The sequence below is a fragment of the Vanellus vanellus genome (assembly GCF_965231255.1).
Source record: "Vanellus vanellus genome assembly, chromosome: Z".
Classification (NCBI taxonomy): domain Eukaryota; kingdom Metazoa; phylum Chordata; class Aves; order Charadriiformes; family Charadriidae; genus Vanellus; species Vanellus vanellus.
Window position 1 is genome coordinate 71,732,288 of NC_138908.1, and position 14,063 is coordinate 71,746,350.

Genomic DNA, 14,063 nt, shown 5'->3' on the forward strand with positions numbered 1-14,063 from the left:
ACCGCACAGCGCCGTGCCGCACCGCCGGGCCGGCGGGAGGGGATGAGCGGCGGCCACCGCGCTCCGGCACCTTCCTGCGCCGCCCCCGGGGACACCTGGAGCCGCCGCCGCCCACCCGCCCAGGGCCGCCCCAGCGCCGCGCTCAGCCCTGCCCGCCGTCGGTGCGAGAGGCGGTGAGGCGGCTCCGCTCGGCTCCGCGCTCGGGCCGCCCCGATCCCCCCCCGCCCCCCTCCGCCCCGGGCCGGGCGGCGGGCAAGCGGCCCCGGCTCCCCCGGCGGTCGCTGCCGGACGGCACCCCGCTTCGGCTCCCTTTTAGGACTTTTTTTTTTTCTTTTTTTTTTTTTAACTAAAACACCCCACTCTTTTTATTATTATTATTATTTTAAATTCTCATTTGAATTTTTTTTTTATTTTCACGCCCATCCTTCTTTACTCTGCCTTTTCTTTTTCGGACCCGCTCTTGCCTTCGCTCGGCTCCCCCAGCGGCAGCGCGGGCACCATGTCCTTCGACCCCACCATCATGCCACCTGCGAACGGCTCTGCCAACGGGACGGCCAGCGGGGCCGAGGGCGGGAAGCCCCCCACCATCCCCACCGTCATGTTCATCTTCGGCGTGGTGGGCAACCTCATAGCCATCGTGGTGCTCTGCAAGTCCAGGAAGGAGCAGAAGGAGACCACCTTCTACACGCTGGTCTGCGGGCTGGCGGTCACCGATCTCTTGGGGACCTGCCTGGTGAGTCCGGTCACTATTGCCACTTACCTGCAGAACCGCTGGCCAGGAGGACCAGCGCTGTGTGAGTACAGCTCCTTCATCCTCCTCTTCTTTGGACTCTCTGGCCTCAGCATTATCTGTGCCATGTCAATAGAAAGGTACCTGGCCATCAATCATGCCTATTTCTACAACCATTACGTAGACAAGAAGCTGGCAGGCCTCACGCTCTTTGCCATCTATGCTTCCAACGTGCTGTTCTGTGCCCTTCCCAGCATGGGGCTCGGCAAGTCTACCTTGCAGTACCCTTACACTTGGTGTTTCATAGACTGGCGAGCAAAGGAGGCCACCCATGCGGCGTATTCCTACATGTATGCCGGCTTCAGCTCCTTCCTGATCATGGTCACCGTGGTCTGCAACATCCTGGTGTGCGTGGCCCTAATTCGTATGCACCGGCAGTTCATGCGACGCACATCCTTGGGGACAGACACCACCTCCAGCCGTTTATCTGACTTTCGCAGACGCCGGAGCTTCCGTCGGATGGCTGGAGCAGAGATCCAGATGGTTATTCTGCTCATTGCCACTTCCCTGGTGGTGGTCATCTGCTCCATTCCTCTGGTGGTGAGTAATGTTGTGCAACCTTTCTCCTTTTCCATCATCCGTACCGCTGAGTCTTTTCTCCTCCTAGTCTGTGCTTGTAGGACAGACTCGTAGTTAGCTGGTACTGCAAACTGTTGTAATAACTTAAAGGCTGTTAGCATACGTGCACGGTGAGAGAAGGTTGTGTTGATTTATGTTTACAAGAAAAGAAACATGCTTATCCCAAATCCTGGGCTCCTTTGATTGGCTAAAATACAGTGCCAAAAATTCTCAATAATTTTTCCGCTGTTCAACTGGAATCCACACAGCAAAAATCTTACTAAGAGCTCAAGGCACTTTAAAGTTCGCTTCCAAAGTTAATTTGTGATGAGTGAGGTTTGGGTCTGGCCTGCATTTCGGGATGTTTATTGTGTTTTAAAAATGTGCACGCTGTTGCTGAAGGGTACAGCAGTCCTTGATGTGCAGAAGGAGGAGAGAGTTCTGTTCACTTGGCACCAGCAACACGCAGAGTGCTTCACACCCAAAACCTAAGCCAAGCTTCCCCTCCTGAGGGATTCACCTACCATCCCTGGGGTAGATCCCACACAGACATCCCTCCAGCAGCTCCCCGCTGTGGGAGGAGTGAACTCGGTGGAATCACCCATTGGTGTAATGCTCAGTTAAATAAGAGTTGGAGGAATCTGGCCCACATAAACCTAGAGATCATACCGAAATGTCAGACAACATTACCACTAACCATTTGCTAATTTTCTGAAACAGCTGATCCAATTATTGTAATTGAATTGAACATGCAGGATCCACTTATTTCAATTCCTCCACCTTATCTCCAAGGAAGACAAAAAAGCCCCAGCCCACCAGCTGGAGGCTCCCACCATTTATTATGGTCATTTATTATGGCCACCCACCCACCATAATAAAACTTGGTGAACTTCTCTCCTCTTCTGGCTTACAGACATTAAACAAACAGCTGGCTTGCCTTATTTGCCACCTTCCAAAACACAGCATAGGGAGCCAAGCACTGGTTGTCAGACAGAAAGTGTTTTTAGAAGGATTGTTTTAAGAGGGTTTATTGTCGGTAGGGTGATCCCTTTGTCATAGCGGGGCTACAACGTGTGTGAAATAGAGCTGGCCAGCTGGGGATGCGAAACAAACAGTGTATACCGCAGTAAGGAACTTTAGAGAAGTACCTGTGAACAGGACTCGAGAGGTCAGCGAGTCTGTCCCCCTGCTTCAGAGGAGCTGTAATTGCAAGGGTCAGGCCAGTTTTGCCACATTACTAACATAAACAGGAGCCAGTGAAGTGTGGCTGTACTGGAGCACCAGCGCCCGGCTGTCGCCGAAGGCTGTCTCCTGTACTTCGGCGCTGTCACTTTGCGTTGTACCGTGGCACGACCGAGCACGGTGCCGTGTGTTCATTGCTTGACGTCTGAAGGGTGTCGAGGGGTGCTGCCTGGGCTGCACACAGGGTGTCTACGGGAGGTGCACGCACCTTAGGTGGAGGAACCAGACACAACCTGCCATGAAGCCCAGCTCCAGAAACTGCAGGGATAAGCCAACTTGCTGCACTGAGAGGCATCAGGTCACGGACTGGCCAAAACCCCGACAGTACCCTGGGCTGACAGTACTTAATTTGATTAATCTAGTATTGTAACAGGCACTTCACCGCAGAACTATTGCCTTTTCAAAAGAGAGGCTGGTAAATGTGGAGAATGGGTTCTGGGAATTAAATAGTGTTGTGATACAGCGTATCAGCTGTCGGACCTCAGCAGTATCAGAAAAAAAATAGACCTTGTCCCATGGAGGAGCAGCTAGGGAAGGCTGAGAGGTCTGAACGTAAAACGCAAAACGCAAAATGGAATTGTTCATATCCATTTGAAGCTAGGCAGTCTTTCACAGAATCTTAAAGAAACAAAAAGAGGGAAAAATCAAGAGGGAGGGACTACCAGAAAGGGAACCAGATTCTTGACAGTTAAAATTAATGAACCTGGGTGGGGCAAAAGGTTTATTATTTAAACAGTAACTGGCGAAAAACTTGTATATAGCATAAGGTATGTGAAGGTGCAGGTGATGAAGTTGCATAGTGCTCTCAGACCTTGATTTCACTGCTTATAAAGGCACAGCGTTACCTTGGGAGTGTTCACATAAGTTAGCTTTCCCCTGCTAAAGGAGCACGTCTTTTCTCTATCTAAAATGAGGTAAGAGACTGTCATTTCACTTAGATGGATGACTAAGAAAAAAAGGAAGCTTTCTTTTAAAAACAAAACATAACCGCATATGTACACATCATCACAGTATCCAGTGTGGTTAAATTTCTTTGTTGTTAAGTAGCTTTTGTAAGTTATTTGCCTCCTCCCTGCGGGAATAAGCTATAGCCACATGTGCTTCTTTGTGCCATGATGTACTGCTGTGTGTGCCACTGTATTAAGCCCTCTGGTTGCATATAGACGGAGGTTGAGAGCTGAGATACAAACTCAACGAAGTGACACCTTTGTGCTAGAAATCCCTCAAAGACCCACTAGCAGACCTAGGTAAATAACTAATATAGACGTACACTTTCACGACTCCGACGAGTTTTAGGGGGTAGTCACCGAGCGAGAGGCTCATCTATAACAGGGCAGCCTGTCAGTCAGAAAGAGCATGCAAGTGGTAAGGTGGTGGTGGCGACATGATTCAGATGCATGAAGCAGGCTCAGAGGGTGCTTTGTGACCAAAGTTTTCTGATGAACTGACTTCCCACTGCAGATTTCAGCTGAAAAAAACATCACTTAAGTCAAAGCAAAGCATCTTCTGAAAGAGGGACATAAACCTCTAACGTTTTAGAATGAACACTTTCACAACACAATAAAATTGCAGACAGAGGCAATCCAGCAGGCTACACTTATTAGGGTTTGACAAAAAAATTTCAAGTGTTAAAATATTAAATAGCCCTGAAATAATAAGCAAAGGCTTGTCTTGATTTAAAAAGTGGTTAAAGAACAGCAAGCTGAGTCACAGGGAACAGCAGTTTTTAATAATGAGGTGCTCCAGCACTCAGTTTACAAGTAGGGTTGTTTAGTGTCTTAATGATTTATTCATAAAATCAGCAAAATTTTACAGTGACAACAGAATTATGGGGGATTGTGCAAAACACTGAATGAACTTGACAGAAATTAAGGCGGATCAAATTTGTCAAGGAAAGAAAAGCTGAATGAAAAACATTAGTGAAAGGAAACTTTTGATATAACCTGATGTCTCGATGTGCAGAGAGTGATGTGAAAGGCATGAAGAAGAATCTGACAATAGTTTAAAAATGAAATAAGGAAAATACATAAATTGTGTGCTGAGTCTTGTCTGCACTCTACACTGGTTATCTCATTTTTTAAAATATTGTGAATTTTTAGAAAATAGAATTGGGTAGAGTTAATAGTACGGAATAAGTTACATTAGGAGAGATTTTGTCAAGAATATAGTAGAAATTATTAACCGGACTTTAAAAAAAGAAGCAAAAACCAAAGAAACTTTTTCAAGATTAAATAGGCACCCACTACTCAAAGTCTATAATTCACTCCAGCTGTCTGTCAGATACTGGTAAGATTTTTAAGTGCGTGATCTTTTCCTGATCCTGACCACTGAACATTGTTGTTAAATTACGGTGAAGTGGAAAATAAAATATAATGTTTCAGGGTGTCCATCTGGTGGATTGCATGAAATAATCAGGAGTTTCTAACTTAATGTTTAATTGATCTAAAAGTTTGGATTTTCTTCTGGCTTGGTTGGTCTTGATTTTTCTCTCTAAATATCAGGGGCTGTCCGCAGCCAACGGCAAGGTCGCAGACATGATTTTTGCCCAATGGAGTAGACACCAAGCAGACACCAAGCCCTTGAAGGGCAAAGGTTATTGGCTTACAGAGCTGAAAAACTTGTTCCTGCTTACTACCGTACGGTTTTTACATTTATCCTATCAGTATGTGGGGAGATTTTGAGGGCAGGTAGAAGCTATGAAGACAATTACCAGTGTGACTGTAGCTATACAAGTAACTTTATAGTACTTCATAGGATTAGAAATCATGATTTGCATCTGCAGTTAGTAAAAAGGAAAAGCAACAAGCAGCATACAGGACTCTGATCCTTCAAATACCTATCACCTGTGAACCCAACATACCTTGGAGCTATGTGCTTCTTAACACAATTGCAAACAATCTGCTAGTACTTTTAAGATATGTTGCCTGAATTCCATAGCTACAAAGCTAACATGCAAAACTCATTCTTTTGAGATTTGAATTGTTCTAGTTTGCTTCTTTCTTTAATTAGGATTTCAAGTTGCACAAATTCAAGCATCAGATTAGCTAATTTAGTAGTGGGTTCCACTTACTTGACACTTACTTAGAAGGTGAAAGGCGATGTCCTTTATCATGCTACCTCCTGCAACAGAAGACTTGTAGCCAAAACAGATACATCTCTTGCTGTTCTTGTAGATGATACATTAGTAAATGCTGTTTCACAAGTGTGTAAAAAAAAAATGATAAAACTGACATTCCAACACAAATTAATTTTTACCTTATTGTGATTAAGATGTAATCCCAGCAATAGGTCTGAATTGATAAATACATTTGACATTCTGGGGGTCTTCTAATAAAATACGTGGGACCTTTCTAGGAAACAGAAACAGTTTTGTACAGTCCAAAGTTTTCACTGCTGCATCTGTCAAAAGGAAATAAAGCATAGAGAGGTAACATAAAGCAAGCTGCACTGTGCCATTAGCGATAGTCCTTTTCAGCCACAGTGGCAGCAATTAAAGACATTTTCGTCTTTCCATAAAGTCTGCTAGGTAGACAGAGAATACCTTGATTACCAATACCTTGAATACCAATAGATACCTTGATTTCATACGCTTCTTATCAAAAGAACAATCCAACTTTGAAATCATTGACATGTAACTGTATCTCCCAAGTTTTTTAAAAAAAAAAAAAAAAAAAAAAGTCAGGTCTCCAAAGTTGGATTGTGTGCTTGTTCAGCTGTATTCAAAGTGTGCCTTGTGGTTCTGTGATCTGGATGAATTTATTAGCAAATACCCCTCCTTGTCACACCTCTAATCTTCCTGACAATGACTGCATTTAGTTGCATGAGCTGCTAGAAGGCCTCCACTCCCACAACACTGTCCTTTGGACTCCTGGCTCACAGGGCAGGTACCTGTCCAATGATCAACTGGTCAAATACATAGACCAGCATTTGCACACTTTCAGAGTGTATTCCCCTGCATAAGGAAATCTCAGTACAGTAAAAGAAAAGGAGCATTTGGAAAGAAATGTTGTTACAGCACAGGTTAATTCCCCTGTGGAAATTTGACCTTTGTGCATTTATACATTTGACCTATTATAATTTTGGAGGGGAAAAGAAATCTCACACAAATGGCCGAGTAGGTATTTCAAGAACAGATTTTAGCTCACACCAAACAATGTTGTGTCAACTTATTTTTCAGCCTTCCAAGTTCAGATATCCCAACTACGGTGTTTCAGCATCCGCGCGTGGTGTCACTCATAGCAGCTTTACTTGCACGAGTTGATAAACTGAGTCACGAAACTTCTCCCCACCAGCTGGGTTAACCGGTGGTCGCCCGTTGCCACCGGCTGGCCTCCCGTGGGACGCGGCGGCGGCCCCTCCGCGCAGGGCAGGTGGCAGAGCTGCTGGCAGCCTGGCTTTGGGACCGGACGCCGTGACCGTGGGACACCCATCCGTGGGACACCCGTGCCACCTAGTGGTGCACTAAGGAAAGGTGTCGTCGAGTCCGACGAGACTGGCTTCCCTTCGCCCGCCCCCCACCCCCACCCCCCCAGCAAACGGCCAGAGATTTTAATTTAGGGCATTTTTAAGGAATCATCAATGAATTCCAGCCAAACTGGAGGTATTTAATGATTTTGGCCTCTGGAGGGTCTGGCCTTCTCTCAGCCAGTGATACAGGGAATCATGTAGTGATGGATATTGGATAGGAGGCTAATATAAAATAAATAATGAAAAAAAAAATAAAGCAAGTAAAGCTTAATAAAAGAAAAAAACATACAAAATAAGTTCAATATGCATAGGAATACACTTTGAAGTACTTGAATTTCATGTTTGGCATGCAATAAAATAAAGTCAATAAATTAGTTATCAAAAAGACATCGGCGGTGTTAGAAATCATTAGGAGAGTAACTGAGAATAAAACTTGGATCATTATATTGCTGTATAAATTCAAGATTTTTCCATATTTTGAATTTCATGAGCAGGTTTTGTTACCCATAAAACTAGAGAAAAATACTGAGGAAAAAAAATACAGGCAATCATCCTTTTGACAGTCAGTTTGAGAGAGACTATATGCATAGTACTTCTGAAGAGGGACTCTGCATTATTTTAAACACACTTCATTGATAGCTTTGGAGCACACTCAGTCTCTGAATTCTGACAAGCCAAATGCCACCACATTGCCCTGCTGCAGGAAAATTTCTCCAAACAGAATTCTGAAATTTTTTGCTAAACTTGGACTGCGTCATATGCAGAACTTCTAACAAAAAAAGCTGTTCTAGTTTGGCTCTTTTATTTAAATGCTTGTCTGCCTCCTTGTCTGTAACCTCCTAGCTAGGCAAGACTTGATTCATTTTGGGAGTCAAGGATGAGATTTTGAAAACCTCATAATTTTGCTGATCAGTTTTTACTGTATCAGATAAGATAATGAAGGGATTTATGTTTATTTACCTTAAGGAATCTGAAGAAAACAACATCTTCCATTATCAGTTCTTTTAATTGGCTTTCCTAGGCTTTTCTGTAATTGGACACTGCATAGGTTTTGCTAAAACAGAGAACAGCTATTTGACGCTGATCAACATACTGCAGCAAGCAAACATTTGAGGGTATACAAACAATTCCAGTAAGGACAGGTTCCAACAAAATGTGTTTCTAAACTTGAGAATTGAGAGCTCTGGACTTGTTTCCAGTGTCTATCATACTTGGATTATAATCTGTGTTTCAGTTTGTCTCTAAACAAAGAAATGACTAGTCCTTTGCTAGAGGAACCGATTGGCCAGGTCTCCTCAGTGGAGTCAAGTTTCTCTTTGCAGGTCGTGTAAGGCTCAAGGTATACCTCGAGGATACAGGTCTACACCTTTGCTCCTGAATTCTATCAGGAAAAAGGAATTTTTAAAGGTATCAGCCAAAGGTTGGCAGTTCAAGGAATAATTATGAGGTGAAGGAGAGAGAAAGAGCCATTACTTTCCTACCTCTAACAAAGAAGGCCAATTTACAGCAGGATCATCTCTCTGATTTTTTTGCTATTGCCAAAAATAAACTCACAGCTGCCGATCTGAGGTGCCTGGCTTTGCCAGCCTCTTCTCTTGTAGCTTGCAGTAGCAAATCTAGATCTCTGCTTCGAAATGTAAACTTTGATTTCCTGATGTAATTGTATAATTGTGTCTTTCTCTTCCCCCATCTCCTTGGGTAGGTCCGTGTCTTCGTAAACCAGCTGTACCAGCCAGAATCAGTGCAGGATGTGAGGCAAAACCCTGACCTGCAAGCCATCCGCATTGCCTCAGTGAATCCCATTTTGGACCCATGGATCTACATCCTGCTCCGCAAGACTGTGCTGAGCAAAGCCATCGAGAAGATCAAATGCCTCTTCTGCCGCATTGGAGGGGCTCGGAGGCAGCACACTGGGGCCAATTTCAACTGCGTGGATGGCCGCAGGGCCTCCTCTGCCATGTCAAGTCAGTCACCCTCCTTTATCTCCCGTGAGCTGAGAGAGATCAGCAGCACCTCACAAACGCTGCTCTATCCTCCGGAGTTAAGCGAAAGCAGTGTCGGGGGTCGCGTGCTGCTTCCAGGCCCCAGTGCGAGCCTGGCTCAGTCTGACACCACGTCAGTAAGGACACTGCGTAGCTCGGAGACCTCGGACTCTTCACAGGGGCAGGACTCTGAAAGCATCTTCCTGGTGAATGAGATCAGGTCTGGTGGTGGGGCCAGCTCTACATCCAAGGGCAGCCCTCTCCAGGTCACCTTTCCCACAGAGACACTGAATTTATCAGAAAAGTGTATATAGATAGCCATGAAAGGCATCAACCCTGGGGATACTTCCTGCTACATTGGAAAAACTGGTGCAATAGATAGGTGTTCTGCCTATTCGAGGGGAGAGGGGTTCAGCTGTGCTCCAAAGGGCTATTTTTCTCTTGCCATGTGATGGGTACATTTCTTTTAGACTACTGAGGACTGTGTGAAACAGACACTGCACTTGGGCCCTGCCATCAGAAATGGTACAAGGCAGGTCTAATGGGACTGGAAACGTGAACTGCCTTGTCTTGTTCGGGGACACAGGAGAGCTACTGCGCCTCTGGAAATAGAAAGACCCATCACTTCCTTTTTTCTTTCTTTCCCTTTCCAAATCTGGTAGAACTGTGTTTTCTCTCCCCATGGTCGCTCAGCTATCAAGAGTTTAAGCTTCTGGTACTAGAGCTGAATGTGAGGCAGCTGCTAGGAACTGGACACAGCTACTCTGAGAGCTGCCTGGGGCAGGATTTTAAAGTGTCTCACTAAAGCATGAAAATGTGAATTTTTAGTGTTGTATATATATCAGGATTGAAGATATTTAAAAGTCTATTCTTCTCTATGAGAAGGTTTTTTATTAATACAAGGTATATAGAGACAATTGCCAGCCTTCTCTTCCCCCAGTATTTCCTGCTGATAAGACATTCTTGATTTAGATTTTTTGTCCATGCTAGATTCACAGCTGACGAGGTAATTATCTAGCTGAGAATACATAAGCACTTTCTGAGTGAAATGGGAATATGTGCGCTATTAAGACAAAAAGAAAACACATCCTTTTAGTTAAAAGAATATTACTTTTCAGTATATGTACATACTAAAAAGCCAGGTTTTATTTATGTGCTGAGAATGTTTCTCTGTATAACACATCCGCGCCTCTCCGAGTACTTTGGCCCACATTCTGCACACACTTAGGCACACACTTAACATCGCCCATCAGAGTAGTCCTGCTGCTGCCAGGGAAACTCCTTACATGTAAAGTTAAGGACATGTAGAAGTGCTTTCAATATCAGGGCCTAAAATTTCAACCCCTGGTTAATAGTCTTAATATTCACTTTAGTTAAAGCATCACTGATGTAATAAAAGTATTTTTTCATAACATTTATCATTTTACTTTAAATAGTAAATAGAATTTTATGACTGTGTAATCTGATACTCCATCAAATAAATGTACAAAACCATGGAAGCAGAATCTTCATTTAAAAGTATACATTATATAGAAACATATCCTGGTCTTGCAGCCCTTGAAATCCTTTGTTCCTAGAGTTTTAATGGCAAACACATCACCAAAACCAGCTGTTAACCACTGAAAAAAGGAGTTTTATGTTTTATGTTGTAAGGGTTAGATCTTGTTCCAGAAACACCGTTTATCAAAGTAATTCTGTACAGATATTTGGAGGATGTTTTGTCAAATACTAAGCATGTTATGCTGCTTAAAGTATTTTCATGTGAAATGCTTTATTGTAATCTTGAGCCTTATGTTGGTATATTTAAGCAGTTGTACTGACCAAAGCAATTTTGGAGATCACAATTAAATGGAAATGTTCTGCTTGATCTTAGAAGTTTATATGAGTCTGTCATTCAGCGCCAACTCCTTAGCTTAACAAGCCTCCCATCTTGGAACGCTTTGTGTTCAGCTGCTGTTAAAACACAGTTTGTTCTGTAAGCTTCAAAAACACCACAGAATGATCATCATCAGCAAAAGGCAGTCATCTTCGAAAATGTCGCCAAGAGCACTGACGGAACCATGAAAATTCTTCATGCAAACAAACAAACAAAAGTAAAAAACTACACTCAATTAAATCTCAGGCCTGCTCCACTATTTTCCTTTAACAGGAGAGCAGTTGAGCTTATTTGCCTTGATACATGTAGAAAGTGAAGTTAAATCTCTACACAAATATTTACAGCAGTAGCCACTTTTCCACCAGTTAAACTGGAGCACAGTATTACTCAAGTTCCTACTGCAGCTACAGATAAAGATCTGCCTGAATTCTTTGCAATTAAGCCACTTAACTATGGTCTGTTGCTTACTAGTGACCAACAAATAGAATCCACTCATCGTACTTCCCAAGACGGGAAATAGTACCTGGTGGAGTAGGAAGGTGGGACTGCCACCTGCAGGTACACCACCTCTACCAACGTTGGACCACACCTTTGCGGCTGGCCTGAGGCAGCACACCAGTGTTATTGGTACTGTATGCAATGACAGAATGAAGTATCTACAGTGTATAATGAGTACTTAAATAAGCAAGGGCTTATTATTATTATTTTAATTGGTTTTATTTTATTTATTACTGTATAATTATTATTTTATTATTATTATTTCTCATCATCACTGATGAGAAATACATGTGGTCTGGAAGAGCTTTAAGCAAGAATAGACCATCTTAAGTAGCTGGCCTTCTGGCTTCCCTTAGCAAACACGTACTACAAGCCTGAGGTGTTCCTCCTGCCCACAGCATTGCTGGTGTGTCAGTGGTGGACTGGACTCGGAGCACACAACATCACCACCACCGAATCCCTCAGTAATGAACTTCAGGATTCCCAACCAGCCCACAAATTACAAAGTCTCCCAAGCAATACTGGAATTGCCTGACACCACTCAATGGCAGTGCACAAAGACAGAATGGGAGTACCTCTGCTGCCCAGTTGCAAACACAGATGGGTGCTCAGGAGTAGCCTCGCTAAAAGGATCAGGCAAGTGTGCCTTTGCTTAGGGTGACAGATTGTTACGTCTCTCTCACCTGCCCCACAGTCCCGCTCAGCTCAGCACCCTTCTCCACGCTGACCACAAACACATTACTGAATTACCTTCTTCAGCCTCCCTGAGCATAACAAGTCTTGTAAAGCTACAAGTTTGTAGAGATTAATTTTCCATGTGGAAGTTAAAAGAAAAGGTTATTTTCCTGCGAGGTATCATGAGTTGTTTCCATACGTTCAAAAGGGCTTCCCTTCTCACACCTAGTAGTTTCCTCCATGGCCGGCACCTGAGGATCCACACACCCCTGAAAACAGCCCGTCTTCCACATCTGTATCCACCTGCCCCAGTCCTGTGTGTTCACAGAAAATGCACTCATTTGCCATTCAAAAATCCACATAATAAAATCGTATGTCCCTGACTCCATCCTGCTCATACTGCAACTGGCAGTCCCTCTCCCTCACCTCCAGCAGTCTGTCCTGCCCACACATCTCAGACCACCGCTCCACAGAACCGTTTCCATCCAGAGGTACCACTAGACCTCCCACCCCCGTATCATGCCCCAAACCCCAGCCCTAACTCAATTTAAGCCCCTGTCCTGTGGCAGAGCTTGCAGAATCTGCCCACCATAGGCAGGATGACAGCCAGTGTCTGTAGGAGGCAGTGATTTCTATGAAAATTTGTAGGTTAATTTGTATCTCTGATCAATAACATAAGTTAGTATTACGACTGGGCCCAGGTTTAAGGTGTAGGATATACTGACAGAGGGCTTGGGCTATAAGGGTGGGCTGTAACATCCTGTTTTAAATCAAGCTTATAGATCTCTGCTGTCTGCAACACTAGTGCTGCCTAACCCAAACCAGTCCTACAGGCGCAATGCCAAAGCACTAACAAGCTGCATCAAGAGCAGCGTGGCCAGCAGGTTGAGTGAGGTGATTCTCTCCCTCTACTCCGCTCTCGTGGGACCTCACCTGGAGTGCTGCATCCAGCTCTGGGGCCCCCAACATAAGGAGGACACAAGTCCAGAGGAGGGCCGCGAAGATGATCCCAGAGCTGCAGTACTTGTCCTGTGAAGACAGGCTGAGAGAGTTGGGATTGTTCAGCCTGGAGAAGACACAGGGGAAACCTAGCAGCCTTCCAGTATCTGAAGGGGGCCTACAGGAAAGCTGGAGAGGGACTATTTAAAAGGGCACGTAGTGATAGGATGAGGGATAATGGCTTCAAACTGGAAGAGGGTAGATTTAGATTAGATGCCAGGAAGAAATTTTTCACTCTGAGGGTGGTGCAACACTGGAAGAGGTTGCCCAGAGAAGCTGTGGAGGCCCCATCCCTGGAGGTGTTCAAGGCCAGGCTGGATGGGGCTTTGAGCAACCTGGTCTAGTGGAAGGTGTCCCTGCCCATGCCAGGAGGGTTAGAACTAGATCATCTTTAAGGTCCCTTCCAACCCAAACCATCCTATGATACAATTCTATGATACGATTATACTTCAGGCAAATTTACTACTAGAGCTACTAAATACCACCAGACCTTTCCAATTCTAGGCCTTGTTCTAGACCTGCCAGTTTTACTGGATCTGGAAACCAACTGAAGACTAAATCATCTGCTTTCTGAACCCAAATAGTCAACTCATTCTGCATCTCTAATCTTTCCCTTTCACCATTTACCCTCTACAACCCTTAGAGCTCCTGGAGTTGCAGCTCTTAGAAAACCAGCCCTCAAAACCAGCCCAGCACATCTAGCAGGATCAAGCAATCGTCCATACTTGTAAGCTCCTCCCACTTCTACAGTAGCCCTCTCTGGAGATACCACAGGTCAAGGACTCCAGTTGATTCGAGAACATGATATTAACATCATACTGACCTACAATAAACACAGGGTGTCTACAACCTGCCAATAAACTAAGCTCACATGCTCCTGCTTTCCTGTGCCTCAGTCCTAACTAAGCTTATTGTAGTTTTATAGCTATTATAGGACTTCAAAATAAACTAAGAGAGCACCTGCCCTTAAACTTAG

At 44.4% G+C, this 14,063-nt stretch overlaps 1 protein-coding gene across 1 annotated transcript; it reads left to right on the forward strand.

Moving 5' to 3' along the window:
- Positions 1-499: 499 nt before the first annotated feature.
- PTGER4 (prostaglandin E receptor 4) lies at positions 500-9,372 on the forward strand (the record flags this gene model as incomplete). The annotated part of the gene is made up of 2 exons (XM_082497664.1): positions 500-1,330; positions 8,760-9,372. The coding sequence occupies 2 exons, from the start codon at positions 500-502 to the stop codon at positions 9,351-9,353; spliced, it is 1,425 nt and encodes a 474-aa protein (XP_082353790.1). The 3' UTR covers positions 9,354-9,372.
- Positions 9,373-14,063: the final 4,691 nt, after the last annotated feature.